At 52.4% G+C, this 27,455-nt stretch overlaps 1 protein-coding gene across 1 annotated transcript in view; it reads right to left on the reverse strand.

Moving 5' to 3' along the window:
• Positions 1-4,685: 4,685 nt before the first annotated feature.
• The window catches only part of ZAN (zonadhesin), a 63,752-nt gene continuing 40,982 nt past the window's right edge, over positions 4,686-27,455 (reverse strand). The window contains 17 exon segments of the mRNA XM_031665873.1: positions 4,686-4,776; positions 4,860-4,912; positions 5,033-5,132; positions 7,152-7,292; positions 8,494-8,632; positions 8,734-8,933; positions 10,207-10,346; positions 10,605-10,772; positions 11,653-11,824; positions 13,420-13,549; positions 14,773-15,020; positions 16,785-16,929; positions 18,103-18,314; positions 23,024-23,328; positions 25,060-25,184; positions 26,184-26,348; positions 26,442-26,689. Of these exon segments, the coding sequence (XP_031521733.1) occupies positions 4,751-4,776; positions 4,860-4,912; positions 5,033-5,132; positions 7,152-7,292; positions 8,494-8,632; positions 8,734-8,933; positions 10,207-10,346; positions 10,605-10,772; positions 11,653-11,824; positions 13,420-13,549; positions 14,773-15,020; positions 16,785-16,929; positions 18,103-18,314; positions 23,024-23,328; positions 25,060-25,184; positions 26,184-26,348; positions 26,442-26,689 (2,717 nt within the window). The 3' untranslated portion in view covers positions 4,686-4,750.

A 27,455-nucleotide genomic window follows, 5' to 3' on the forward strand; every position in this document is an offset into this window, starting at 1 on the left:
GGCATCTGCTTCTAACGGCTCCAGCTGGCTCTGCCAAGAGCCTGGGGCACCTCCGGGGTGGGGCTGTCCCCTCCCTCCCCTGTGCTGGTTCCTCCATCCTGGCCAGGGGCTGCTGCGGGAGGGAAGGAGGGAAGGCCTTGAGCTCCCAGCCCTGCCCCACAGCCCCTGGAGAGGGAGGAGGGAGCAGGAGCTGGAGCCAGGGGGTCCTGTTGGATGAAGGAGACAGATGGGGGCCAGATGTTGACAGCTGGGGTAGATTTCGAGGCAATGCGGGGAGAGTGTCTGCATTGGCTGTGGGGGAAGGGAAGAAGGGGCCCCCCACGTGTGTACACAGGCACTTGCGCGGGTGGCTGGGCCAAGGACAATTCTCCCATTCAAGATGCTGCCCGGGCAGGTTCTCCCAGCCTCTTGGAAACGGGAGGGGGAACCTCCTGTCTTCCCCCAACTTCCCCCTCCAAAGGCCCCGCTCTCTTTCTTGCCATTTTCTGTGTCCTTTTCTCCAGGGATCTTTCTGGTCTCCCCCTGGACACCTGCAGGGGCAGGTCTTGACAAGGACCAGCCTGGCTTAACCTGGTCCATTTCTTTTTCTGTTTTTTTGCTTTTTTGTTTGTTTTTGAGACAGGGTCTCGCTCTGTCGCTCAGGCTGGAGTGCAGTGGAATGATCATAGTTCACTATAACCTTGAACTCCTGGGCTCAAGGGATCCTCCCATCTCAGCCTTCTGAGTAACTGGGAATCCTCCAGGCACACGCTACCACGCCCAACTGATTTTTAAATTTTTTTGTAGAGATGGGCTGGGGGCGTGGGTCTCACAATGTTGTCCAGGCTGATCTCAAACTCCTGGCCTCAAGTGATCCTCCCCTCTCAGCTTCCCGAGGCGCTGGGATTACAGGCGTGAACCTCCGCGCCCAACCTGCCTTTTCCATTTCTGCACTTGAGTCGCCCCCTGTTGACGCGTTTGGGTCAGTGCTGGACCCCAAATCAGCTTGGGCCCTTCCCGGTCCAGGGAGGCTTGTCCTCAATTTCCCACCTCTACAACCCTCTTCTGGAGTTCCTCAGGCTCTTGAGTCCTCTGTCCCCTCTTCCCTTGGTGACACATCACCCATGTTTCGTACCCCCGAGGAGGTGTGGGAGGGACTCGGGTCCATCCAGAGGATGTTGCTCAGGCCCACCCTCTTCCCCTGCCAACCAGACATCCAGGCTAGATAAGGTATCCTAGAGAGCTGGTAGCTTTGTTAATGGGCATTGCAGAGGCACAGCAGAGAGGCCAAGAGTGAAGACCCGGTGTGGGGAGCTGGAGTCAGGGCAGGGGGCTGGTCCAGCCCAACAACTCCAGGCTGCCCTGAGCCTTCCTGCCACATCCAGCTCCCCAGCGCGAATGCTCTCCCAGCTAGGGAAAGGGAGAGTCTCGCTGGGCAGGACCCTTCCTTCCCAGGATCCTTTCCTTCCCCATGTTGGGTCTTCCTTCCTTCCACGAAGGTGGCCTCAGGGCGTGTCATCCCAGAGGATGAGCGCAGAGTATAATACATTTCTAGAACTCAATCCTCCCTGGTTGGTTGGTGGTTTCTTTAGAGACAGGGTCCTGTTCTGTTGCCCAGGCTGGAGTGCAGTGGTGCAATCATAGCTCACTGCAGCTTGGAACTCCTGGGCTCAGACAGTCCTCCCGCCTCAGTCACCCAATAATTTCTTACATTTTTGTAGAGACAGGGACTCGCTGTGTTGATCAAGCTGGTCTCCAACTCCTGACCTCAAGCAACTCTCCCTCCTCAGCCTCCCAAAGCACTGGGAATACAGGTGTGAGCCACCACACCCAGCCTATCCTCCCTGTTTTGACATCCCCAAACCCAAATCCCCTTTGGGGTCCTACGTCCCGATCCTCCACCAGCCCAATTGTCAGTGTTTTGTTTTGTTTTGTTTTGTTTGGGATGGAGTCTTGCTCCGTTGCCCAGGCTGGAGTGCAGTGGTGTGATCTCGGCTCACTGCAAGTTCCGCCTCCCGGGTTTCCTTGTTCTCCTGCCTCCAGCCTCCTGAGTAGCTGGGACTGGCCGCCCTGCGCCCGCCCTAGTTTTTTTTTTTGTATTTTTAGTAGAGATGTGGCTTCACTGTGTTGGCCAGGATGGTCTTGATCTCCTGACCTCGTGATCTGCCACCTCGGCCTCCCAAAGTGCTGGGACTGGTGAGCCACCCGTTCGTGGCCCTTTTTTTTTTTTTTTTTTTTTTTTTTTTTTTTTTTTTTTTGAGACGGAGTCTTACTGCTGTCCGCCCAGGCTGGGAGTGCAGTGGCGGATCTCAGCTCACTGCAAGCTCCAGCCTCCCAGGTTCCGCCATTCTCCTGCCTCAGCCTCCCCAGCTGGGACTACAGAGGCAGCCGCCACCTCACCCGGCTAGTTTTGTACATTTTTAGTAGGGAGGCGGGGTTTCACCGTGTTGTAGGATGGTCTCCCGATCCTCCTGACTAAATTGATCATGTCGGCCTCCTAAAGAGATGCTGGGATTACAGGCTTGAGCCAGCCCGGCCTTTTTTTAAGACAGTCTGCTCTGTTGCCCAGGCTGGAGTGCTGTGGTGCAATCTCAGCTCACTGCAGCGTATTGGCAGGCCTGAACAGCCAGCCTTGACTTGAAGATCCAGCCATGCCAGCCTCCCAAAGTGCTGGGATTACAGGTGTAGACCACTTGTCAGCCTTCCTTTCCTTCTTAGAGCCCAAGCAAAGCGTCCCAGTCCCCACTCCCCCAAGCAAGGACCTGCCTGATGGGGCCAGGAGTCCCAAGGAAGAGGCTGGGACATTTGCACCTTGGCCTCAGGCTGGGGTGAGTGGGTCCTCCTGCGGGTGAGGTCAGAATTCTTCAGCATGAACCCTGAGCCCCGCCTCGGTAACCCCCAGCCTTTGGGAAATGGAGAATGCCAAGGGTGGGAGCTCTGAAAGGGTCACAGGCTGATTTGCTTTTTTGGGAAAACCCTTTTTAGCCAAGGGCGTGGTGGGTAATGCTTGTGATGCAGCTACTTGAGAGCTGAGGCTTGGGCAGAACAAGCTCCCATGAGCCTCCCGTGCACCTGTGCAGCATTTTATTCTTTGTAGGGCTAAGCTCATAATGTTGCCAGGTTGATCTCAAACTCCCTGGCCTCAAAGCAGTCCTACCAGCCTCCCAAGGCGCTGGGATTACAGACGTGAGCCACCACGCCCGACCTGCTTTTTTCCATTTCTGCACCTCCGTCGCCCCCCTGTTGTCGTGTTTGTGTCAGTGCTGGACCCCAATCTCGATCGTCGATCAAGGAGTTCCGGTGTTTTGCGCATCAAACGGCGCGCGTCGACGCGGCTTTGCTGCGAGGGAGGGAAGGTAGGCAGGCCACATTTGGCTGGGCGAGGTGGCTCACGTGTATTCCTAGTACTTTGGGAGGTGGAGGCAGGCTGAGCTCTTTGAGCCCAGGAGTTCAAGACCAGCCTGGGCAACATAGTGAGACCCTCTCTCTTCCAAAAAACATCAAAATTAGCCAGGCGTAGTGGTGCATACCTGTAGTACCAGCTACTCAGGAGGCTGAGATGGGAGGATCATTTGAGCCCTGGGGGTCAAAGCTGCAGTGAGCTATGACTGCACCACTGTACTCTAGCCTGGGCAACAGAGTGAGACCTTGTCTCCAAAAAAAAAGAAAAAAGAAAAAGCCACATTCCCCAACCTTAGTCTGTATTTGACATGTAAAATTTCTCAGAATCACCTTGGTGGGGAGCCAGAGGCCATATCCTCTAAGCACTCGGATTCCTGGGGTGAAGTCTTCTCCTAAATCAGAAGCCAAGGGTCTGGGGCTGCATCCCACCCTCCATTCCCCTGCCTGCCCTGTTCCTTCTGCCCTCCCTGCTCCTTCTGTCTCCCCCAGTGATGTCAGCCTTGCCGGGACCGAATGGGCCACCCCCATGTGGTTTTCTCTCAGGGACAACACCCTCACCTCAAACCTGGGTTCCTCTCCCCTCTAGACATTTTGCACAGAACCCAGCCCTACCTAGTCCTCCACGTGCCTCTCTCCCTCATTTTCCTCCCTCTAAGACCCAACTTCCTCCACCATAATCATGTGGACATTCACGTCTCAAAAATACATAATTTTGGGCCAGGCACGGTGGCTCATGCCTGTAATCCCAGCACTTTGGGAGCCCGAGTTGGGCGGATCACTCGAGGTCAGGAGTTCGGGAACCAGCTTGGCCAACATGGCAAAACCTCATCTCTACTAAAAATACAAAAATTAGCCAGGCAAGGTGGTGCATACTTGTAATCCCATCTACTTAGGAGGCTGAGGCAGGAGAATTGCTTGAACCCAGGAAGCGGAGGTTGCAGTGAACAGAGATCACACCACTGTACTCCAGACAGAGCGAGACTCTGTCTCAACAAAAAAACAAAACAAAAATAAATAATTTTGGCCAGGTGCCGTGGCTCATGCCTGTAACTGCAGTGCCCTGGAAGGCCAAGGCGGGAGGATTGCTGGAGGCCAGGAGTTTGAGACCAGCCTGGGCAACGTAGTGAGACCCTCTCCCCTATCTCTACAAAAACAATGATGTTAAAATTTAACCCTCATGGTGACGCATGCCTGCAGTCCCAGCTACCCGGGAGGCTGAGGCAGGAGGCCCAGGAGGTTGAGGCTGCAGTGAGCTCTGATTGTGCCACTGCACTCCAGCCTGGATGATAGAGCAAAACCCTGTCTCAAATAAATAAATACGTATATTTATTTAATCTTCTTGTTTGAAGACAACTCAAAACTGAGCAACTTAACTGGCACAGTCCAGAACAATATCTGAGGAGAAAGCAAGAAAACCATGTATGAGAGGAGACTCAACTCTAGGCCCCAAGGTTCCGGGCTGTGGGGTCGGTTCTCACCTGTGTCCACCAGCCTGGCCAGTCTGTCTGGCTCCTGGCTCTGCATTTTCTCTCTGGAAGGCATGGGGGAATAGACATGGGTCCCCAAGTGGCCCTTTATGGGCCCAGCCGCTCCCCCATTTGCACTCCCCCATTTGCACACCCCACCCGCCCTTCCTCTTCCCAGGACTCACCTCTTCCTCCTCATTCTATAAATGCACTCTCTGGTCACGGCCAGTACTACGACCACCACAGGCACCAGCAGTCCCAGTAGGACGGCCACCGGGTTAGATGCTTCCAGGTGCGGGGAAGAGACATTAGGTCGAACGTGAGATGGGAAGGGTGGGGACTGATGGGCACTCCCTTTTGGGGACTGCGTGCTACCCCAGGGGACCTCATCTCTCTAAATCTCTAGGTGTGTCTGCTTCTCCCTCCAGGAGGTTCTCACCTCCAGGGACTCCAAGGTCTTAGCGCCCCTACCCCCACAATGTTTTCTGTTTCCCATAAGCCTTTTTAGACAGGGTCTGGCTCTGTTGCCCAGGCTGGAGTGCAGTAGCCAAATCAAAGCTTTCTGCAGCCTTGAACTCCCGGGCTCAAGCGATCCTCCCACCTCAGCCTCCTTTCCAAGTAGCTGGGACTACAGGCACATGCCACCACACCCAGTTAATTTTCGTGATGTTTTGTAGAGATGGGGTCTTGCTATGTTACCAGGCTGGTCTTGAATTCCTGGGCTCAAGCGATCCTCCTGCCTCAGCCTCCCAAAGTCCTGGAATTACAGGCATGAACCACCATGCCTGCCCTCCCTTAAGCCTATTTAGAGGGGGTAGCTGTTCCTCGTAGGTGCCCTAGAGTCCAGGTGTCATCTCAGCCAGCATTTCTCAAAGAGTAGCCCTGGAGTCACTTCCATAGTTTCCTGGGCCCTTGTTGAAAATGCAGATTCTGACTGGGTGCGGTGGCTCATCCTGTAATCCCAGCACTTTGGGAGGCTGAGGTGGGAGGATCACCTGAGGTCAGGAGTTCGAGACCAGCCTGGCCAAGATGGCGAAACCCTGTCTCTACTAAAAAAACAAAATTAGCCAGGTGTGGTGGCCGGCGCCTGTAATCCCAGCTACTCAGGAGGCTGAGACAGGAGAATCACTTGAAGCTGGGAGGCGGAGGTTGCAATGAGCGGAGATCATGCCACTGCATTCCAACCTGGGCAACACAGCAAGACTCTGTCACAAAAAAAAAAAAAAAAAAGATTCCTGGGCCCACTCCAGACCTACCGGATCTGATCTTTCGGGGTGTGTTCTGGAATACACATGTTCACAAGTTACCCCCTCTTCAATCTTAGACAAGATAAAGCTGGAGAACCGCTGGCCCAGAGGCTCATGGGAATTGTAGTTTGGGACAGGGAAGGACAGTGGAAGGTGCTGGAGAGGCACCGATGGACACAGGAGGAGGAAGCAGCAGGGGTGAGAGATACAGGTCACAGGAATGGGGAGCTGGGCTTCAGAGAGAAGATTCCACAGTATATAGGTAGGAGGTGGGCACAGGAACTGGTTTTTTGTTTTGTTTTGGTTTTTGGTTTTTGGTTTTTTTTTGAGATGGAGTCTTGCTTTGTCACCTAGGCTGGAGCGCAGTAGTGCGATCTTACCTCATGGCAACCTCTGCCTCCCGGGTTCAAGCGAGTCTTGTGCTTCAGCCTCCGAGTAGCTGGGATTACAGCTGTGCACCACCATACCCAGCTAATTTTTTTTTTTTTTTTGGAGACGGATTTTTGCTCTGTCACCCAGGCTGAAGTGCAGTAGCTTGATCTTGGCTCACTGCAACCTCCACCTCCCGGGTTCAAGTGATTCTCCTGCCTTAGCCTCCTGAGTAGCTGGGACTACAGGCACACACCACCACGTCTGGCTAACTTTTTGAATTTTTAGTAGAGACAGGGTTTCACCGTGTTAGCCAGAATGGTCTCGATCTCCTGACCTTGTGATCCGCCCACCTCGGCCTCCCAAAGTGCTGGGATTACAGGTGTGACCCACCGTGCCCGGCCAGGACTGGTTTTTTGAGGATGCTTGTCCTGCTAATTTCTAGGGATTATATTGTAATACAATTCCTACTATAATATATGCAATATATAAATATACAATTAACATACAACATATATTAATATATTAATATCATTATATATACAAATCGATATTGTTTATAATATATATCTATAACATATTATAATGCATATAATTCTATATGTGAATATAATACATATAGAATCATTCTGTGGTTGTCGGCCGGGAAGAGGCTGTGAGGGTACAGGGCCTTGGATGATGCCCTCACCTGGCTTTCTGGGAGGTGGCACATCTCGAGGCTCCGTACAGAGGTCTCCCCCATAACCAACTTCACAGTCGCAGGTGAAGGTGGCTCCCCGCTCCTGACACTGCCCGTCATTCTGACAGGGGTTCTGCAGACACGGGCTTTCTGTAAGGACAGACAGGGTTGTGGGAGGGGGGCCCTGGGAGGACATTCCCTGCTCAGGGGAGGGCTGGCTGGAGGCTGGGACGCCAGGGCAGAAAGTAGCGGCTGCCAGAGACTGGCCAGGGGTCAGCCAGCCTGGCTCCCAACCCTGCCTCACTAGCCCTGGGCTTTGGGGAAACTTCCTTCCTTCGAAACTTTTTTTTTTTTTTTTTGAGACAGAGTCTTGCACTGTCGCCCAGGCTGGAGTGCAGTGGCGCGATCTCGGCTCACTGCAAGCTCCACCTCCCAGGTTCACACCATTCTCCTGCCTCAGCCTCCCAAGTAGCTGGGACTACAGGCGCCCACCACCACACCTGGCTAATTTTTGTATTTTTTTTAGTAGAGATGGGGTTTCACCGTGTTAGCCAGGATGGTCTCAATCTCCTGACCTTGTGATCCGCCTGCCTCGGCCTCCCAAAGTGCTGGGATTACAAGCGTGAGCCACCGTGCACAGGCCCTTCGAAACTCTTTCATCTCTTCTTTCCTTTCTTCCTCTCTTCCTCCCTCCCTCCCTCTGTCTCTTCTCCCCTCCTCTCCCCTCCTTTCCCTCCCTTCCTTCCCTCCTCCCCCCTTCCCTCCCCTCCTCCCTTCTCTTCTCTTCTTTTTTGAGACAGGATCTCACTCTGTCACCCAGGCTGGAGTGCAGTGGCACAATTATAGCTCACTGTAGCCTCAATTTCTTAGGCTCAAGTGATCTTCCCACCTCAGCTTTCCAAGTAGCTGAGACTACAGGAGTGCACCACCACACCCAGCTCTTTTTTTCTTTAATGTTTAGTAGAGACGATGTCTCCCCGTATTGCCCAGGCTGATCTTGAACTCCTGAGCTCAAAGCAATTCTCCCACTTCACCTTGGAAAATGCTGGGATTACAGGCAGGAAACTGCTTAACCTCTCTGAACTCCATGTTTGTTATGTATAAATTAGAAGTGCTGTGCTAACCACCAGGGCTGAAGGAGATAATGGGAAGGAATGCTAGGGAAGGATTGGGCAGGTCGTGGATGCTTAGGGAAGGGGAGATCTTTGTCCTTTGTCTCTCCCTACAAAGGTAGGGACAGATGTCCTGAAATCAATGTGGAAGAGTCCCCAGGACACAAGGGGACGATCCTTGGTCCATGGATGCCGCAGGGCATGGGGCAGCTTGGAACCGGGCAGGGGTGCAGGTTCACCTGGAAAGCAGCCTCGGGTGTGGTTCCCCAGGGTGCAGACCTCCCCCTCTCTGCAGCTGAATGGCTCGCACAGCAGGATCCGTGAGCTGGCACAGGTGCAGCGCTGAGAGCAGTCCTCAGTCACAAAGCTGCTGCCCAGCTAGAAAGGGGAGGGGTCAGGAGGAGACGTTCCGGTTCCATCCCTGGTCTGGCTCTCCTTGGCACCTCTGTTCCCCGGGCCCTCCCGCTGCCAGCCCGGACCTGGTAGTAGATGCCATTGCTGGTGCAGCCACAGTCAGCCAGCGGGAGGCTCTGGGTGCCGCTGTAGGCATAGCCTGGGATGCTGGCACAGCCTTCCACGCAGGGGCCTTCGCAGTCCCCGGGGTCTGCCAGGTTGGCACAGGACGCTGGGCAGGGTGTCATACAGCTCTGATACATAGTACCTGCTGGACACTCCATGGCTGTGGGGACAATCATGGTCAGAAGTTGGCTGGGGCTGGACAGGCCAAACAGGGGCAAGGTCACCCAATAAAACTCAGAGTAGGCTGGACGCAGCGGCTCACACCTGTAATCCCAACACTTTGGGAGGATGAGGCAGGTGGATCACGTGAGGTCAGGAGTTCAAGACCAGCCTGGCCAACATGGTGAAATCCCATCTCTCCTAAAAATACAAAAATGAGCCGGGCATGGTGGCGGGCACCTGAAATCCCAGCTACTCGGGAGGCTGAGACAGGAGAATCACTTGAACCCGGGAGGTGGAGGTTGCAGTGAGCCAAGATCGCACCATTGCACTCCAGCCTGGGCGACAAAGAGCAAAACTCCGTCTCAAACAACCACAACAACAACAAAAACACTCAGAGTTGCTTATAGGCAGGAAGCCAGAACGCATCGCAGCTTCATCTAGGGTCTTTTTTTCTTTTTCTTTTTCTTTTTTGAGATGGAGTCTCACTCTGTCGCCCAGGCTGGAGTGCCCAGGCTGGCGTTATCACAGCTCACTGCAGCCTCCAACTCCTGGGTTCCCGTGATCCTCCCACCTCAGTCTCCCTGGTGACTGGAGCTATAGTCATGCACCACCACACCTGGCTAATTTGTTTAAAATTTTTATAGAGATGGGGTCTCACTGTGTTGCCTAAACTGGTCTCAAACTCTTGGCTTCAATTGATCCTCCCGCCTCAGCCTCCCAAAATGGTGAAGCTACAGGTGTGAGCTACCACGCCCAGCCTGTCTAGTCTTTTCTTTTTCTTTCTTTCTTTTTTCTTTTTCTTTCTTTCTTTTCTTTTCTTTTTTTTTTTTTTAAATAGGATGTTGCTCTGTTGCCCAGGCTGGGGTGCAGTGGTGCAGTCATGGTTCACTGCAGCCTGGGACTCCTGGGCTCAAGCCATCCTCCAGCCTCGGCCTCCCAAAGCACTGGGATTACAGGTGTGAGCCACCACGCCCAGCCCATCCAGGGTCTTTTTGTCTGCAACATTAGAGCGTTTGAAGGAACTGGTTGAGCAGAGGTGGACCTTGGCAGGAAGGAGTGGGATGTGGGATGGGGTTGGGAGGCTCCCAGGTAGGGGCAGAGAAGGAGGCAAGCTGCTGGTTGTGCTGACTTGGACCTGGGACTGAGACAGAAATTCGAGGGATGCTGAGACTAAGACAGAAAGTCCGAGATAAGGCAGTGGTGGGAAAAGTGTTCAGCAGAGGTGGATGGCAGAGGGGTCAGGGTCGGCACGGGGAGGGGCAGTGCCTCACCGCAGAGGGTGCGGTCCCGCCAGCCAGCCAGGACAGCGCCCGCCTCCTGGCAGAGGATGGCGTACCCACTGAGGACCTGGCAGCGCAGCTCCTCTTGCTCTCTTGGGTCCTGAGTGGAGCACAGATCCAGCACGCAGTGCCTGGGGCGGAGAGGGGGCAGGAAGGGTGCAGTCAGAGTTTGGGGAGGGGAGGAGACCCACCCCTGCAGAAGAGAGCCTGGAACCCCAAATAGAAAGACATCAGTCGGTGTCCAGGGAGGGTCACAAGGAAATGAGACCACAGGGAGAACGGAGGAGTGAACCACACACAGCTTGGGTCAGGAAGTGGGCACGAGGCCCCAGGGAAAGACCAGAGCAGGCACCTGGGCCATTCCCGCAAGTCCTGGGCCCATGACTCACTCCTGGAAGGGCTCTGCGGCCACTGTCTGGTGACAGGCAGCAAATGGGCCCTGGGGGTCTGCCAGCACCCTACAGGCCTGGGTGCTGTTGCTCGCCAACTGCTCCGGGCTACATTCGGACACGCGGAGGCCCAGTTCCACCCCTCGTCGTTCCTCCACTGGTATAGCCCTGCGGCAGAGACAGCCACGGAGTCAGGTGAGGCCCCAAGGAAGGTGAAGTGGGGAAAGAAGAAGAACTGATTAGACGGGTGTGGTGGTGCCTGCCTGGAGTCCCAGCTACTCGGGAGATGAGGCAGGAGGATACTTGAGCCCAGGAGGTGCAGGCTGCAGTGAGCCAAGATCACGCCCCTGCACTCCAACCTGGGTAACAGAGCAAGACCCCATCTCTAAAAAATATATTTTAAAAAAAGAAATAAGAAATGGGGCTGGGTGTGGTGGCTCACACCTGTAATCCCAGCACTTTGGGAGGCCAAAGTGGGCGGATCCCTTGAGGTCAGGAGTTCAAGACCAGTATGGTCAACATGGTGAAACCCCATCTCTACTAAAAATATGAACATTAGCCAAGAGTGGTGGTGTATGCCTGTAGTCCCAGCTACTCGGGAGACTAAGGCACGAGAATCGCTTGAAATTGGGAGGCAGAGGTTGCAGTGAGCTGAGATCACGCCACTGCACTCCAGCCTGGGTGACAGAGGAGAAGAAGAAGGAAAAGCAGGAGGAGGAGGAAGAGAAAAAGAAGGAGGAGGAAGAGAAAAAGAAGGAGGAGGAAGAGGAGGAGGAGGAGGAGGAGAAAGAAGGAAGAAGGAAAAAAAGAAGGAAGAAGAAGAACTGGGAAGGCAGGCTGAGCGCAGAGCGGGGGCACAGAGCGGGATTTCCATTGAGCGGGTACCCCCAGAGTCAGGTGAGAGGGAATGACGGAATTGGGAGGATCCAGGCCTCTCTGCACCCTCTCCTTGGAGTTTCATCCTCTGCTGAGGACAGGAGGGCTAGCGGCCACCGTGCACAGACACTGTTGTTCACCTCCCCAGCTTCATCCCTTCCAGGCCACGCACCTGGGGAAGCGGAGGAGGACGTCATCGGTCTTCACCTCCCAGCTGTCGCCAAAGGTGTTGAGGTTCCGGGTTAGGGTGCCACTGGGCAGCATCATGTCATTCTTGCGGTTATTGTCGTAGTTTCCACACAGGCCACGCACGAGCCCCTCGTACATGCTGGGTAGGGAGATCACTGTGGGAGGAAGGGGACCCCCAGAAGTGAGACTCCTCACTCTTTTTTTTTTTTTTTTCTGAGACAGAGTCTTGCTCTGTTGCCCAGGCTGGAAGTGCAGTGGCGTGATCTTGGCTCACTGCAACCTCCGCCTCCCAGTTTGAAGCAATTCTCGTGGCTCAGCCTCCCAAGTAGCTAGGACTACAGGCACATACCATCATGCCTGGCTAATTTTTATATTTTTAGTAGAGATGGTGTTTCACCATGTTGGCCAAACTGGTCTAGAACTCCTGACCTCAAGTGATCTGCCCACCTCGGCCTCCCAGAGTACTGGGATTACAGGCATGAGCACTGCAACCAGCCCTTACTCTTTTTATTTAATTAACTTTTTTTTTTTTTTTTGAGACAGAGTCTCGCTCTGTCGCCCAGGCTGGAGTGTGGTGGCACGATCTCTGCTCACTGCAAGCTCTGCTTCCCAGGTTCACTCCATTCTCCTGCCTCAGCCTCCCGAGTAGCTGGGACTATAGGCACCCGCCAACATGCCTGGCTAATTTTTTGTATTTTTAGTAGAGACGGGGTCTCACCGTGTTAGCCAGGATGGTCTCGATCTCCTGACCTCATGATCCGCCTGCCTCAGCCTCCCAAAGTGCTGGAATTATAGGCGTAAGCCACCGCGCCCGGCCTTAATTAACTTTTTTAAAGCAGGGTCTTGCTCTGTTGCCCAGGCTGGAGTACAGTGGCTCAATCATGGCTCACTGCAGCCTCCAACTCCTGGGCTCAAGTGATCCTCTCTCCTCAGCCTTTCCAGTAGCTGGGACTACAGGTGTGCACAACCACATCCAGCTAATTTTTTATTTTTATTTTTTGTAGAGATGGGGTCTTGCTATGTTTGCCCAGGCTGGTCTCGAATGCCTGGCCTCAAGTGATCCTCCCGTCTTAGCGTCTCCAGTTCCAGAATCTGGGATTACAGGCATGCACCAACATAACTGTCTCATTTAAATTTTTTTTTTTTTTTTGAGCCAGAGTTTTGCTCTTGTCACTAGGCTGGAGTGCAGTGGCACCATCTCAGCTCACTGCAACCTTCGCCTCCCACGTTCAAGTGATTCTCCTGCCTCAGCCTCCCAAGTAGCTGGGATTACAGGCCCCCACCACCACACCCAGCTAATTTTTGTATTTTTAGTAGAGATGGGGTTTCACCATGATGGCTAGGCTGGTCTTGAACTCCTAACCTTAGGTGATCCGCCTGCCTCAGCCTCCCAAAGTGCTGGGATTACAGATGTGAGCCACCGCACATGGCCTTTAAACATTTTTTTTTTGTAGAGACGGGGGTCTCGCTATGTTCCCCAGGCTGGTCTTGAGCTTCTGACCTCAAGCGATCCTCCTGCCTTAGCTTCCCAGAGCTCTGGGATTACAGGCTGGTGCCACAGCGCCCAGCCAAGACTCTGCCCCCTGCTTTCCACCTGTTCTCACCCCACCTCCTCCTGGTCCTCCTGTGGAGCTGGGTGCCCCACTACCGGGCTGAGTCCGCTCACCAGGATTTGCCTATCTTAGATAGGATTTTCCCTCCAACTTCTCAGAAACGGCCCTTCTGCTCTTCTTTCCCCTCTCTCCGGTACCTGCATTTTTCCTTCCACCGAAACTGATGACCAGCTCAAAGTCGGTGACCAGGTAGAGCCGTTGGCCCCGCAGGGTGACCCGCAGGTGCTCATTCGGCCTGTAGGGGACGGCCATCTTCTGGTTGTTGACCTAAAGAGGGAAGACAGGAGCAACAGGGAGCGCTGAATCCACCTGACCTGCTGCCGTTTCCTGGCTGGGCTTTGCTTTTCCGGGTCATCTCCATACGTCTCCGTGCAGACAGTGGAATAAGATACCCCAGTGGGCTTTGCTATTCATGTGGCGGACGTTTCTGTGAGGTCCGCCCCCTTTCCAGCCCAAGTCCTTCCTTGCAAAAAATTGGTGCAGTGAGGCTGGGCGTGGTGGCTCACGCCTGTAATCCCGGCACTTCGGGAGGCCAAGGTGGGCAGATCACTTGAGGTCAGGAGTTCCAGGCCAGCCTGGCCAACATGGAGAAACTGCATCTCTACTAAAAATACAAAAATTAACCGGACATGGTGACGCACACCTGTAATCCCAGCATTTTGAGAGGCTGAGGCAGGCGGATCACTTGAGGTCAGGAGTTCCAGACCAGCTTGGCCAACATGGGAAAACCGTGTCTCTACTAAAAATACAAAAACCCATCTTGCTGGGTGTGGTGGTACATGCCTATAGTCCCAGGTACTAGGGAGGTTGAGGCAAGAAAATCACTTGAACCTTGGAGGTGAGGTTGCAGTGAGCTGAGATGGTGCCACTGCACTCCAGCCTGGGCGACAGAGCGAGACTCTGTCTCAAAAAATAAAAATACATTGGTGTAGTGGATGCCATTGGTTCTTCAGCCCAGGATTGACCTTCACACACCTCATGTTCTGTCCTCCTCCTCCTCTCTTCCTCTTGTGTCTTGCCAGCCTCTGCTGCCTCCCCACACGACAAGAGCTTGTTGCTGAATTTGTTTTTGGTTTTGAGACAGTTTCTCTCTGTCACCCAGGCTAAAGTGCAGTGGCAAGATCTTGGCTCACTGCAGCCTCAAACTCCTGGGCTCAAGAGATCCTCCAGCCTCAGCCTGTCCAATAGCTGGAACTACAGGTGTGCGCCCCCATACCCAGCTCATTTTAAATTTTTTGCAGAGATGTGGGGTCTTGCTATGTTGCCCAGGCTGGTCTTGAACTCCTGGGCTCAAGTGATCCTCCTGTCTTAGCCTCCTGAGTAGCTGAGATTACAGGCGTGAACTACTGCATCCTGCTGACCCTGATTTTACAACCAGCCCAACCGTCACAAACGTCCCAGGGAACAGGGATCTCTGACTTTTCTACTCCAGGTGGCTTACCTGGTCCACCTGCCTCCCCACACCCACCAGGCCCTGGCCCAGCTCTTACCACAAGCTCCAGACCAGCTTGGAGCTGCACTTTATAGCCATAGACAGTGGTAATCACTTCTTGCAAGAAGGTGAAGCTCCTGGGCGGATCCATCTTGTTGCGTCCCTCCACAAGGAGGGGCTCCACCCCCTCAGGCAGTACATCCACAGTCTTGATCAGAACGTAGGTCATGCGGCCCCGGAAGCGGTAGCTGAAGCCGTCAAATGTGAGGTAATGGGGGTCCCCGTAGACTGAGCATTGTTCAGACTCTGCGAAGAAGTCAAACAGTGAGAAGGGGCCGGGCGCAGTGACTCATGCCTGTAATCCCAGAACTTTGGGAGGCCAAGGCGGGTGCATGACCTGAGGTCAGGAGTTTGAGACCTGCCTGGCCAACATGGCAAAACCCTGTCTCTACTGAAAATACGAAAATTAGCCGGGTATGGTGGGTGCATGCCTGTAATCCCAGCTACTTGGTAGTTCTCTACTGGGCAAGATAATTGCTTGAACCTGGGAGGCGGGGGTTGCAGTGAGCGCCGAGATCACGCCACTGCACTCCAGTCTGGGTGACAGAGTGAGACACCATCTCAAAAAAAGAACAAAAAACAAAACAAAAGACTGAGAAGGGACCCTGCCCAGGTGTAACAGTCCCGAGTCCCTCCCCTATGGTGACATCCCCTGTGGCCACCCTCTTAGGCTCAGGCTCCCTGGATCCTTTCTTTTCTCTTTTTTTCTTCTTTTTCTTTTTTTTTGAGACAGGATCTTATTCTGTCACCCAGACTGGAATGCAAGTGGTACAATCATAGCTCACTGCAGCCTCCAACTCCTGGTCTCAAGCGATCCTCTTGCCTTAGCCTCCAGAGTAGCTGGGACTTCAGGTGCGTACCACTACCCTCAGCTAATTTTCTTTTTTTAGAAATGGGGGCCACACTACATTGCCCAGGCTGGTCTCGAACTCCTGGCCTCAAGAAATCCTCCCACCTTAGCCTCCCAAAGTCTAAAGTGCTGAGATTACAGGCATAAGCCACCAGGCCTGATACCTGGACTTTTTTTTTCCCCCAATACCTGCTGACATTCAATTAAAGGCCTTTTTATTATTATTATTATTTTATTTTTTTGAGACAAGGTCTCATTCTGTGTCCCAGGCTGGAGTGCAGTGGTGCAGTCATAGCTCACTGCAGCCTCAAACTCCTAAGCTTAAGCAATTCTCCTGCCTTGGCCTCCTGAGTAGCTGGGACTGCAGGCACAAGCCACTACACCTAATTTTTTAAAATTTTAAAATTTTTTGTAGGGACAGGGTCTTCCTATGTTGGCCAGGCTGGTGTTAAACTCCTGGGCTGAAGTGACTCTTCCACCTCAGCCTCCCAAGTACTGGGATTACAGGTGTGAACCACCATGCCCAGCCTCCCTGGATCCTTGATCTTCAACTTCCTCTCTCTCCTGGCCTGATTAAAAACCTTAGAGGGGCCGGGCACAGTGGCTCATGCCTGTAATCTCAACACTTTAGGAGGCTGAGGCAGGAGGAACACTTGAGCCCATGAGTTCAAGCCCATCTTGGGTAACATAGCAAGACCCCATCTCTAGGAAAAAAAAATAGCAAAATTGGCTGAGTGTGGTGGTCCATGCCTGTAGTCCCAGCTACTTGGGAGGCTGAGGTGTGAGGATCACTTGATTCCAGGCATTTGAGGTTGCAGCGAGCTATATCATGGTGCCAGTGCACTCCAGCCTGGGCAACAGAGCAAGACTCTGTCTCAAAAAACAAACAAGCAAGCAAACAAAAACCCTGGAGGATCGCCTTGGCCAGTCCCCTCTTTCTGCCCTACAGGTGGAGGGTTCCAGAGAGGATCAGGACCTGGCACATGGCCACAGAGTTGGCAAGAGCCAGACTGGAGGCCAGGCCTCCTGATCCAGTCGCCTGCTCCAACCCCTGACTGTGCTGGGGTTCAGGCTAAGCCCCTTCCCACCTTGCCTCTTCCTCTACCTCAGCCCTGGCCCCAACTGCTCCCCTCTCCAACCTCCCCGGTCGCTCCCCTTACTGTCCGAGACACAATTGCTGTTGCTGTTGTCGGAACTGAGCTGGCAATGGGACCCAGAGGGGCATCGGAAGTCCCCACACTGAATGGCTCCTCCTGTGCAGACACACTTCTCCGTGCAACCACGGGAGACCCAGCTCTTGCCCAGCTGTAGAAGTTACAGGAAGAGAAAGAGAGTGAGGAGGGGGCTGGGCGCAGGGGCTCACGCCTGTAATCTCAGCACTTTGGGAGGCCGAGACGGCGGATCACCTGAGGTCAGGAGTTTGTGACGAGCCTGGCCAACCTGGTGAAACCCCTTCTCTACTAAAAACACAAAAACTAGCCGGGCGTGGTGGCCCGCGCGTGTAATCCCAGCTACTCGAGAGGCTGAGGCAGGAGAATTGCTTGAACCCAGGAGGCAGAGGTTGCAGTGAGCCAAGATCACACCACTGCACTCCAGCCTGGCAACAGAGTGAGACTCTGTCTCAAAAAAAAAAAAAGAGTGAAGAGGGAAGGGCCAGTTCTCCTTCCTCTTGCCCCAGCAGCCTAGCCCACCATCTAAATGGCTTAATTAATGCTGGCCAGAGGCAGCCACAGTGTCATGTGAACATCCAAAAGACAACTGTGCGGGCCAAGTGTGGTGGCTCACGCCTGTAATCTTAGCACTTTGGGAGGCCAAGGCGGGCAGATCACTTGAAGTCAGGAATTCAAGACCAGCCTGGCCAACATGGCGAAACACCATCTCTACTAAAAATACAAAAAGTAGCAGGGCATGGTGGCGCTTGCCTGTAATCCCAGCTACACAGGAGACTGAGGCAGGAGAATCACTTGAACCCAGGAGGCGGAGGTTGCAGTGAGCAGAGATCATGCCACTGCACTCCAGCCTGCTGGATAATAGAGGGAGACTCCACCTCAAAAAAAAAAAAAAAAAAAAAAAAAAGAAAAGAAAAAGGCACTGTGTTTGTGCTTGGTGTCTTACATAATGTTGTGCAGAAGGTATTACTGAACCCATTTTACAGATGAGGAAACGGAGATAACAGAGGTCATCTGACGCATCAGTGGCACTATCAGGATTCAACCCAACATCAGCTTGAAATGAGCCCATGGTCTTTCCACTATACCATGCCACATGCTCCTTGTTTGGATTCCTCAAATCCAAAACCTAAATCATGTGCCATCAGCCCAGACTTGGCTAGAGATCAATGTGCCACTTACACCAGCCTTCACACCCCTGGGCCAGCTGTAAAGTCATGGGTATCCCAGGCAGAGAGAGACGGAGAAAAGGAGAAAGCACCACCCTCAAGCTGTGTTGCCTCCAGTCCCATTTCCCATGCCCACTCACAGGGATGGAGCCACCATGGGCATCCTTGCAGCTGCACTGACTTCTGGGGACACACTTGTCCTCACTCAGCACATAGCCGGGCTGACAAATGCAGCCCTCAGCACAGGCAGAGGGGACTTTGGCGCCCTCACACTGGCCATCCAGGTCCCAGCAGGACGGTGAGCAGGAGGGAAGGCAGTTGGTGTAGCTGCTGTAGGCAGGGCATTCCAGAGCTGTGGGTGAAGGAGACAGTGGATCAGTGGAGAGGGTCACAGGGGAGCCAGGGTGGGCAGGGATTGTAGGAACCAGGCTACAGGTGGATGACCAACAAGGCTTGGGGAGTTTTTTTTTTGTTCTTTTGTTATTCATTCAGAAAACATTTACTAAGTATGGGTTGCGTGCCAGGCTTTGGGGGAAAGAAAGGAACAAGCAGCTGGGCACCGTGGCTCACGCCTGTAATCCCAGCACTTTGGGAGGCCGAGGTGGGTGGATCATGAGGTCAGGAGATCGAGACCACCCTGGCCAACATGGTGAAACCCCGTCTCTACTAAAAATACAACAATTAACCGGGCATGTGGCAGGTGCCTGTAGTCCCAGCTACTCAGGAGGCTGAGGCAGGAGAATCGCTTGAACCCAGGAGACAGAAGTTGCAGTGAGCCAAGATCACACTACTGCACTCCAGCCTGGGCAACAGAGCAAGATTGTCTCAAAAAAAAAAAAAAAAAAAGGAACAAGAATGACTCTCCCAAGTCAGCATGAAGGACCGTGGTCAAACAGTAACTGCAACATGACCTTGATGTGCATGATCAGTAGGTGTGTTGACAGGCAAGAGTATACAAGGCATGATGGAGGCACAGAGAAGGGAGGTGTTAATTCTGTTGGGGGAGTTAAAGAAAGGCCCTTAAGCAAAAGTAGTGTGAACAAATGGAAATGCATACCATGTTCATGGATAGGAAGGTTCAGCAACATGGTGATGTTAGTTCTGCCTCAGTGAATGTACACATTTAATGTGATCTCAATAAAATATACCAAAAATATTTTTTTGTGGGGGGGGCGGGGTGTGGGGACAGAGTCTCTCTCTGACACCCAGGAGTGATCTAGGCTCATTGCAGCCTCTGCCTCCCCAGTTCCAGAGATTCTCTTACTTCAGCCTCCCGGGTAGCTGGGATTACAGGTATGCACTACCACGCCAGGCTGATTTTTGTATTTTTAGTAGAGATGGGGTTTCACCATGTTGGCCAGATTGGTCTCAAACTCCTGACCTCAGGTGATCCTCCCATGTTGGCCTCCCAAAGTGCTAGGATTACAGGCGTGAGCTACCACACCCAGCCACCAAAAGTATTTTATATGTGTGTGTGCTTTTTTTTTTGAGACAGAGTCTCGCTGAGTTGCCCAGGCTGGAGTGCAGTGGCATGATCTCGGCTCACTGCAAGCTCCGCCTCCTGTGTTCACGCCATTCTCCTGCCTCAGCCTCCCGAGTAGCTGGGACTACAGGCGCCTACCACTACACCCAGCTAATTTTTTTGCATTTTCAGTAGAGACAGGGTTTCACCATGTTAGCCAGGATGGTTTTGATCTCCTGACCTCGTGATCCGCCCATCTCAGCCTCCCAAAGTGCTGGGATTACAGGCGTGAGCCACCACACCCGGCCCAAACATGTGTGCTTTTAATAGGACAAGATGATTTCAAAGTTGAGCTGAAGACATAAGCAAACCAGAAAAGCCAGGAAATCCCTAAAAAAAAAAAAAAGAACCATCAGTAGTAAATGTCCCTCCATAAGTCAACGTTTATTTTATTTTATTTTATTTTATTTTTATTTTTTTATTTTTTTTGAGACGGAGTCTCGCTCTGTCGCCCAGGCTGGAGTGCAGTGGCCAGATCTCAGCTCACTGCAAGCTCTGCCTCCCGGGTTCCCGCTATTCTCCTGCCTCAGCCTCCCGAGTAGCTGGGACCACAGGCGCCGCCACCTCGCCCGGCTAATTTTTTGTGTTTTTAGTAGAGACGGGGTTTCGCCGTGTTAGCCAGGATGGTCTCGATCTCCTGACCTTGTGATCCGCCCGTCTCGGCCCCCCAAAGTGCTGGGATTACAGGCTTGAGCCACCGCGCCCGGCCTATTTTATTTTATTTTTATTTATTTATTTATTTTTTTTGAGACAGAGTTTTGCTCTTTTCACCCTGGCTGGAGTGCAATGGCACAATCTCGGCTCACTGCAACTTCCACCTCCTGGGTTCAAGCAATTCTCCTGCCTCAGCCTCCTGAGTTGCTGGAATTACAGGCACATACCACCACACTCAGCTAATTTTTGTATTTTTAGTAGGGACAGGGTTTCACCATGTTGGCCAGACTGGTCTCGAACTCCTGACCTCAGGTGATCCGCCCACCTCGGCCTCCCAAAGTGCTGGGATTACAGGCGTAAGCCACTGTGCCCAGTCCAAAGCTCATTTTAAATTTTCAGTGATTACGACTTTGTGTTACTGTTACATGCAAATACAGATGAACCAATAGAACAGAGGAGAAAGCTCAGATAAGGATCCAAATATATATGGGAATTTAGTAGAAGATAAAGTGTGGAATCTCAGTCCCTGGGCAAAGACAGACTCGTCATTTAATAATGTTGGAACAGCTGGCTAGCCTTCTGGAGAAAAACAGAAACGAAGTTGATTCACACCTCATTTTACACATCAGGATAAATCCTCATGGGTCAAAAACTTAATATACACCAAAAAAAAACCACACCTCACTTAAATATAAAAAAATGAAACCATAAAAGTTCTAGAGCAGGTCAGACACAGTGGCTCACGCCTGTAACCCCAACACTTGGGGAGGACGAGGCGGGCAGATCACTTGAGGCCAGGAGTTTGAGACCAGCCTGGCCAACATGGTGAAACCCCATCTCTACTAAAAATACAAAAAAATTAGCTAGGCATGGTGGGAGGCGCCTGTAGTCCCAGCTACTCGGAAGGCTGAGGCAGGAGAATGGCGTGAATCCGGGAGGTGGAGGTTGCAGTGATCCGGGATCGCACCACTGCAGTGGCGCAATCTCCACTCACTGCAAGCTCCGCCTCCTGGGTTCACGCCATTCTCCTGCCTCAGCCTCCCGAGTAGCTGGGACTACAGGCGCCCACCACCACGCCCAGCTAGTTTTTTGTATTTTTTTTTTAGTAGAGACGGGGTTTCACCGTGTTAGCCAGGATGGTCTCGATCTCCTGACCTCGTGATCCGCCTGTCTCAGCCTCCCAAAGTGCTGGGATTACAGGCTTGAGCCACCGCACCCGGTCTCAAACAAACTAAATTTCTAGAGCAAAGAATCAGCGAACTCTTTTGTAGCTTCTGTGCGGCTCGCATTTATAGCTATTGCTCAAGATGCAGAAGACATAAAACAAGATTAATATATTTGACTCCATAAAAATTTTTTTCCTGCATGGAAAAGAAAAAAGCCAAAAGATGAAAACAAAAAGGACTGGAAAACTGTGTAACTCAGAGCACTAATAAAGGTCTACTTTCCATAACAGATAAAGGACTTCCATGAAATAGTTCAATAAAGACCAACGACCTAGTGGAAAAATGGTGACTGGCTATGAGCAGATAGTTTACAGAAAGGGAAATTCAAAGGGTTCCTAAGTATATGAAAAAATGTCCAATCTCACTCATAATAAAAACTCAAATTAAGACTTGTTATTTTTCATGTCCAGGCGCAGTGGCTCACGCCTGTAATCCTAGCACTTTGGGAGGCTTGAGCCAGGTGGATCACCTGCGTGAGGAGTTCAAGACCAGCCTGGCCAATATGGTGAAACCCCGTCTCTAATAAAAATACAAAAATTAGCTGGGCCTGGTGGAACATGCGAGTAATCTCAGCTACTCGGAGGCTGAGGCAGGAGAATCACTGGAACCTGGGAGGCAGAGGTTGCAGTGAGCCGAGATCATGTCACTGCACTCCAGCCTGAGCTACAGTGAAACTCAAAAAAAAAAGAAAAGAAAAGAAAAAAAAAGGTATGGCAATATCAAATAAAAACTCAGGCTTATAGCTTATTCCAAAAAAAAAAAAAAATCAGAGGGTCTGGTCACACTGGACCCACGGTGATGCCCACCAGCTGTGGGGCAGCTGAGCAGAGGCCCCATTCTGTACAGGACCTGTGCGCTGTGTTCACCCTGACCCTCCGGCCAGCTCAGGCTGCTGTGCTCATGTTGCCTCCACTGGCCCTGAGAAGCTCTGCAGCGCCCCCTGCACCTCTGCTTTGCTCCTAGAATGAGAGAGTGCGTTAAAGAAAAATAAACCTTCTTGGCCAGGCGCGGTGGCTGACGCCTGTAATCCCACCACTTCAGGAGGCCAAGGCGGGTGAATTGCGAGGTCAAGAGATCGAGACCATCCTGGCCAACATGGTGAAACCCCATCTCTATTAAAAATACAAAAATTAGCTGGTGTGGTGGTGCACTCCAGCTTGGGTGACAGAGTGACACCCTGTCTCAAAAAAAAAAATTTTTTTTTGACAGAGTTTTGCTCCTTTTTGCCCAGGCTGGAGTGCAGTGTCACCATCTCGGCTCACTGAAACCTCTGCCTCCCAGGTTCAAGCCATTCTCCTGCTTCAGCCTCCGGAGTAGCTGGGATTACAGGCATGTGCCACCACACCCAGCTAATTTTGTGTTTTCAGTGGGATGGGGTTTCACCATGTTGGCCAGGCTGGTCTCGAATTCCTGACCTCAGGTGATCCACCCACCTTGGCCTCCCCAAGTGCTGGGACTAAAGGCGTGAGCCATCATACCCAGCCAAAAAAAAATATATATATATATGTATATATAAATAATTTAAAAATAGTCCTTGTCAAAGAGACAATGAGAGCTGAATTAGGAACAAACAGGAAGGAGAGTGAGGGAGCTCTCAGGGAAGCAGAGAGGGAAAGGGGGTTTGGGAGGGGTTTTGGGGTGACAGCAGGACACACTCACGGCAGAAGCTGCTGTTTCTCCAGAGTGGGGGCTTGAGGCCCTGGCTCTGGCAGGTGGCCCCGAAGGCTTGCAGAGCCTGGCAGAGGGCCTGGTGGAGACCTCCAAACTCACAGAGGGTGTTCGTACAGCCTACCAGGAAGGGCGTGAGGTCTATGCGGGAGGCACACTGGGCCCACACAGGAGCCCGAAGCGCTGCCTCGCACTTTTCCCGCGCCCTGCGGAGGTCGGCCGCCCTGCAGTTTCCACTCAGGTTCTCCTGCTGTTCCGCTGGAATCTGCTGCTCATCTACCGGGAGACTCTGACAACTGGGAAGGGAAAAGAATCAGCCTAGGGACAGTTGTCCCTCTACCATGACACAATTTTTTTTTTTTTCTTTAGAGGGAGTCTTGCTGTGTCTCCCAGGCTGGAGTTCAATGCAACAGTCTCGACTCACTGCAACCTCTGCCTCCCCTCCTGGGTTCAGGAGATTCTCCTGCCTCAGCCTCCCGAGTAGCTGGGACTACAGGCACTTGCCACCATGCCCAACCAATGCTTGTTTTTTTTTTGTTTATCTTTTTTTTTTTTTTTTTTTGGAGACAGTCTCACTCTGTCGCCCAGGCTTGAGTGCAGTAGTGCAATAGTGCAATCTTGGCTCACTGAAACCTCCGCCTCCCGGGTTCAAGCAATTCTCCTGCCTCAGCCTCCTGAGTAGCTGGGATTACAGGTGCGCGTCACCACGCCCAGCTAATTTTTGGTTTTGGTTTATTTGGAGACAAGGTCTCACTTTGTCGCCCAGGCTGGAGTTCAGTGGCGTGATCTTGGCTCACTGCAACCTCTATGTATCAGGTTAAAGCGATTCTCCTGCCTTAGCCTTCCGAGGAGCTGGGATTACAGGCATGTGCCACCATGCCTGGCTAATTTTAGTTTTTAATTTTTTATAGAGACGGGGTCTTGCTATGTTGCCTAGGCCGGTCTCAAACTCCTGGCCTCAAGTGATCCTCCAGTCTTGGTCTCCCAAAGTGCTGGAATTACAGGCATGAGCCACTGCTCCTGCTCCTCCTCCAAGGTTTCTAAGTGAGGAAAAGAAGATTTTCACATTTCCCCAAGTGGGTTCTAGCAGCCTTGAGATGGATCAATTACACACATCACCCCAGAATGCCCAGAAGTCATCGCTCTCAAATCACACACACAAAGCAACATTCTGGTCTGTAATCCCAGCACTTTGGGAAGCCGAGGCGGGAGGATCATTAGAGCCCAGGAGTTTGAGACCAACCTGGGCAATCATGGCGAGACCCTGTCTCTACAAAAAATTTAAAAATTGAAGACGGTAAAAGGAACATTCTGGTCTTCCTGCCCCAGGTGTGCCCTACGGTCTGGCTCCCTAGCTCATGTTACTATGAAAAGCTGGAGGGGTGGCCAGGCACAATGGCTCACGTCTGTAATCCTAGCACTTTGAGGCAGGTGGATCACTTGAGGTCAGGAGTTCAAGGCCAGTCTGGCCAACATGGTGAAACTCTGTCTCTACCTAAAATGCACAAATTAGCCAGGCGTGGGGCGTGGTGTCATGCACCTGTAATCCCAGCTACTCGGGAGGTGGAGGCACAAGAATTGCCTGAACCTGGGAAGCAGAGGTTGCAGTGAGCCAAGATTGCACCACTGCCACTCCAGCCTGGGCAACAGAGCAAAACTCCATCTCAAAGGAAAAAAAAAAAGAAAAAAAGAAAAGCTAGAGGGGCCAGGTGCGGTGGCTCATGATTACCTAGAACTTTGGGAGGCCAAGGCAGGCGCATGGCCTGAGGTCAGGAGCTCGAGACCAGCCTGACCAACATGGTGAAACCCCATCTCTACTAAAAACTACAAAAATTAGCTGGGCATGGTGGTGGGTGTCTGTAATCCCAGTTACTCGGGAGGCTGAGGCAGGAGAATCTCTTGAACCTGGGAGGTGGAGGTTGCAGTGAGCCGAGATCGTGCCATGGCACTCCAGCCTGGGTGACAGAGCAAGATTCCGTCTTGGAAAAAAGAGAAAGAAAAGCTAGAGGGTCTTAGGGGACCACTACCTTGGGTCAATGTCCTTATCTTTCCAACTGTTCACAAATTCACTATCACTATGCGCTAGTTCGTCGCTGGGCATCATTAGTTCATCCTCTTCCTCATCATTGAAGTTCCCGCACACGCCGCAGACCTGGGTGGGGAGAGTGGTTTTTCGGTGCTGGGGAAGCACGACAGCGGCTTTTCTCCCTCCCTCCCTCCCTCCTTCCTTCCTTCCTCCCATGAGGCCCGGTTTTTCACCTCCCTCCTTCCTTCTTCCTTCCTTCACAAAGGCGGCTTTCTCCTTCCTTCCTTCCTTCTTCTTCCTTCCTTCCTTCCTTCCACTCCACGGCGTTTTCCTCCACTCCTTCCTTCCTTCCTTCCTTCCTTCCTTCCTTCCTTCCATTCCTTCCTTCCTTCCTTCCTTCCTTCCTTCCTCCCTTCCTTCCTTCCTTCCTTCCACAAGAGCGGCTTTTCTCCCTTCCTTCCTTCCTTCCTTCCTTCCTTCCTTCTCCTTCCTTCCTTCCTTCCTTCCTTCCCTTCCCCTTCCTTCCTTCCTTCCTTCCTTCCTTCCTTCCTTCCTTCCTTCCTTCCATTCCACATTTCCTTCCTTCCTTCCTTCCTTCTTCCTTCCTTCCTTCCTTCCTTCCTTCCTTCCTCCTCCTTCTTTTAGTTTCCAGGTCTTTGTTGTGTTGGCTGGGTGCAGTGGCACATGATCTGGGCTCACTTCACTGATAAGCTCAGTTCAAGTGACTCTCTTGCCTCAACCTCCCAAGTAGCTGGGATTACAGGTGTGCACCACCACCCCTAGCTAATTTTTTAAATCTTTATTTTTAATAGAGACAGGGTTTCACCATGTTGGCCAGCCTGATCCCTACCTCCTGACCTCAGGTGATCCACCTGCCTTGGCCTCCCAAAATGCTGAGATTACAGGCGTGAGCCACCACGCCCAGCCAGAACGGTTTTTCCTGTTTTTTCCTGGAAACACTCTTGTCCATCCTACACAGAAAGGCACGTACCACCACTGCCCTGCTCCATCCTGAGGAGTGGCCTCTTTGGGCAGTCACGATGTGAACACTGCCCCCAATCCCTGCCAGCCACCAATCTCCCTGGGGCTGCCTCCCCAGCTAGCAGAGCCAGATGTTTTCCTCACCTTTCCATAGTAGGTTGTGGGGAGTTCAATCTCTAAGAGACGATTCCCATCAAACTTGACTTGCACCCCGATCTTGATGTTAACAATGGTGTAGATGCTGCTGGACTTGACGCTGACCCCAGGGATCTGGGAGATTGCGGGGAGGGTGACCTTTTTGCTGTTGATCTAAACAGGAGAACAGTGATGGTAAGTAGGAGCAGGGACCGGAGTCCCCTCCCCAACACTCCCTCCCAGGCCCGGTCACCACACCCAGCTCACCAGCACACGGTGGCCCTTCTGCAGGGTGACCTGGGCGTCGTAGATGTCAATGTAGACCTCGTGAAGGCGGAAAGCCTCAGTTCCACCTTCCTCCTTCTCATGCTTGGCACTGATCTTGAAGAACGGCAAGGCCATGGCGGGGTGGCACACTTTCACCAGGACGTGAATGCAGGTGTCCCGGATAGAATGGTTGCTACCATCAAAGCTCACGTAGTGGGACTCCCCTGGGAGCTGACACACTCCCATACCTGGGAGGACAGAGAGACAGCTGGGCTATGATGTTCCTCTGGCAGGTACAGGGTCCCTGGGAAACTAGTTCTGGGTTCTCCCTGCCTTCCAGAAAAGAGTCAAGACTCCAGGAAGGGTCAACTGTGCCTTGATGGCTCAGCCACCTCTAATCCCAACACTTGGAGGCCAGGCGGGCTGGTTTTGAGACCAGCCTGACCAACTATCAAGTAAAAACCCGTTCTAAAAAGTAAAAAATAGAGTGTGGTGACATGTGCAATCCCAGCTACTTGGAGGCTGAGGCAGGAGAATGTCAGCTTGAACCAGGGGAGGCGGAGGTTGCGTGGGCTGAGATTGCGCCACTGCCACTCCAGCCTGGCATTAAAGGCACCTCAAAAAGAAAGGCAGTGGCTCCACGCCTGTAATCCCAGCACTTTGGAGGCCAAGGCGGGTGGATCACGGAGTCAGGAGGTCGAGACCATCCTGGCTGCGGGTGAGCAGTCCTGCAAAAATGCAAAAAATTAGCGAGCGGCGGGTGCCTGTAGTCCCAGCTACTTGGGAGGGATGAAGCAGGAGAATGCAAGCGTGAATCAGGGCCGGGAGCTTGTAGTGAGCCAGAGATCCGCCACTGCACCACAGCCTGAGCTAGAGTGAGACTCCGTCTCAGAAAAAAAGAAAGAAAGAAAGAAAAAAACACCTGGGGCCAGGGTTAGGAGGCGTGAAGTTTATGGGCTGAGGGCATGATTCTTTGGAGGGAAGGATTTCTTTTTTTTTTTTTGAGGCTGAGTC

The sequence above is a fragment of the Papio anubis genome, chromosome 4 (assembly GCF_008728515.1).
Source record: "Papio anubis isolate 15944 chromosome 4, Panubis1.0, whole genome shotgun sequence".
In the NCBI taxonomy this organism is placed as follows: Eukaryota; Metazoa; Chordata; class Mammalia; order Primates; family Cercopithecidae; genus Papio; species Papio anubis.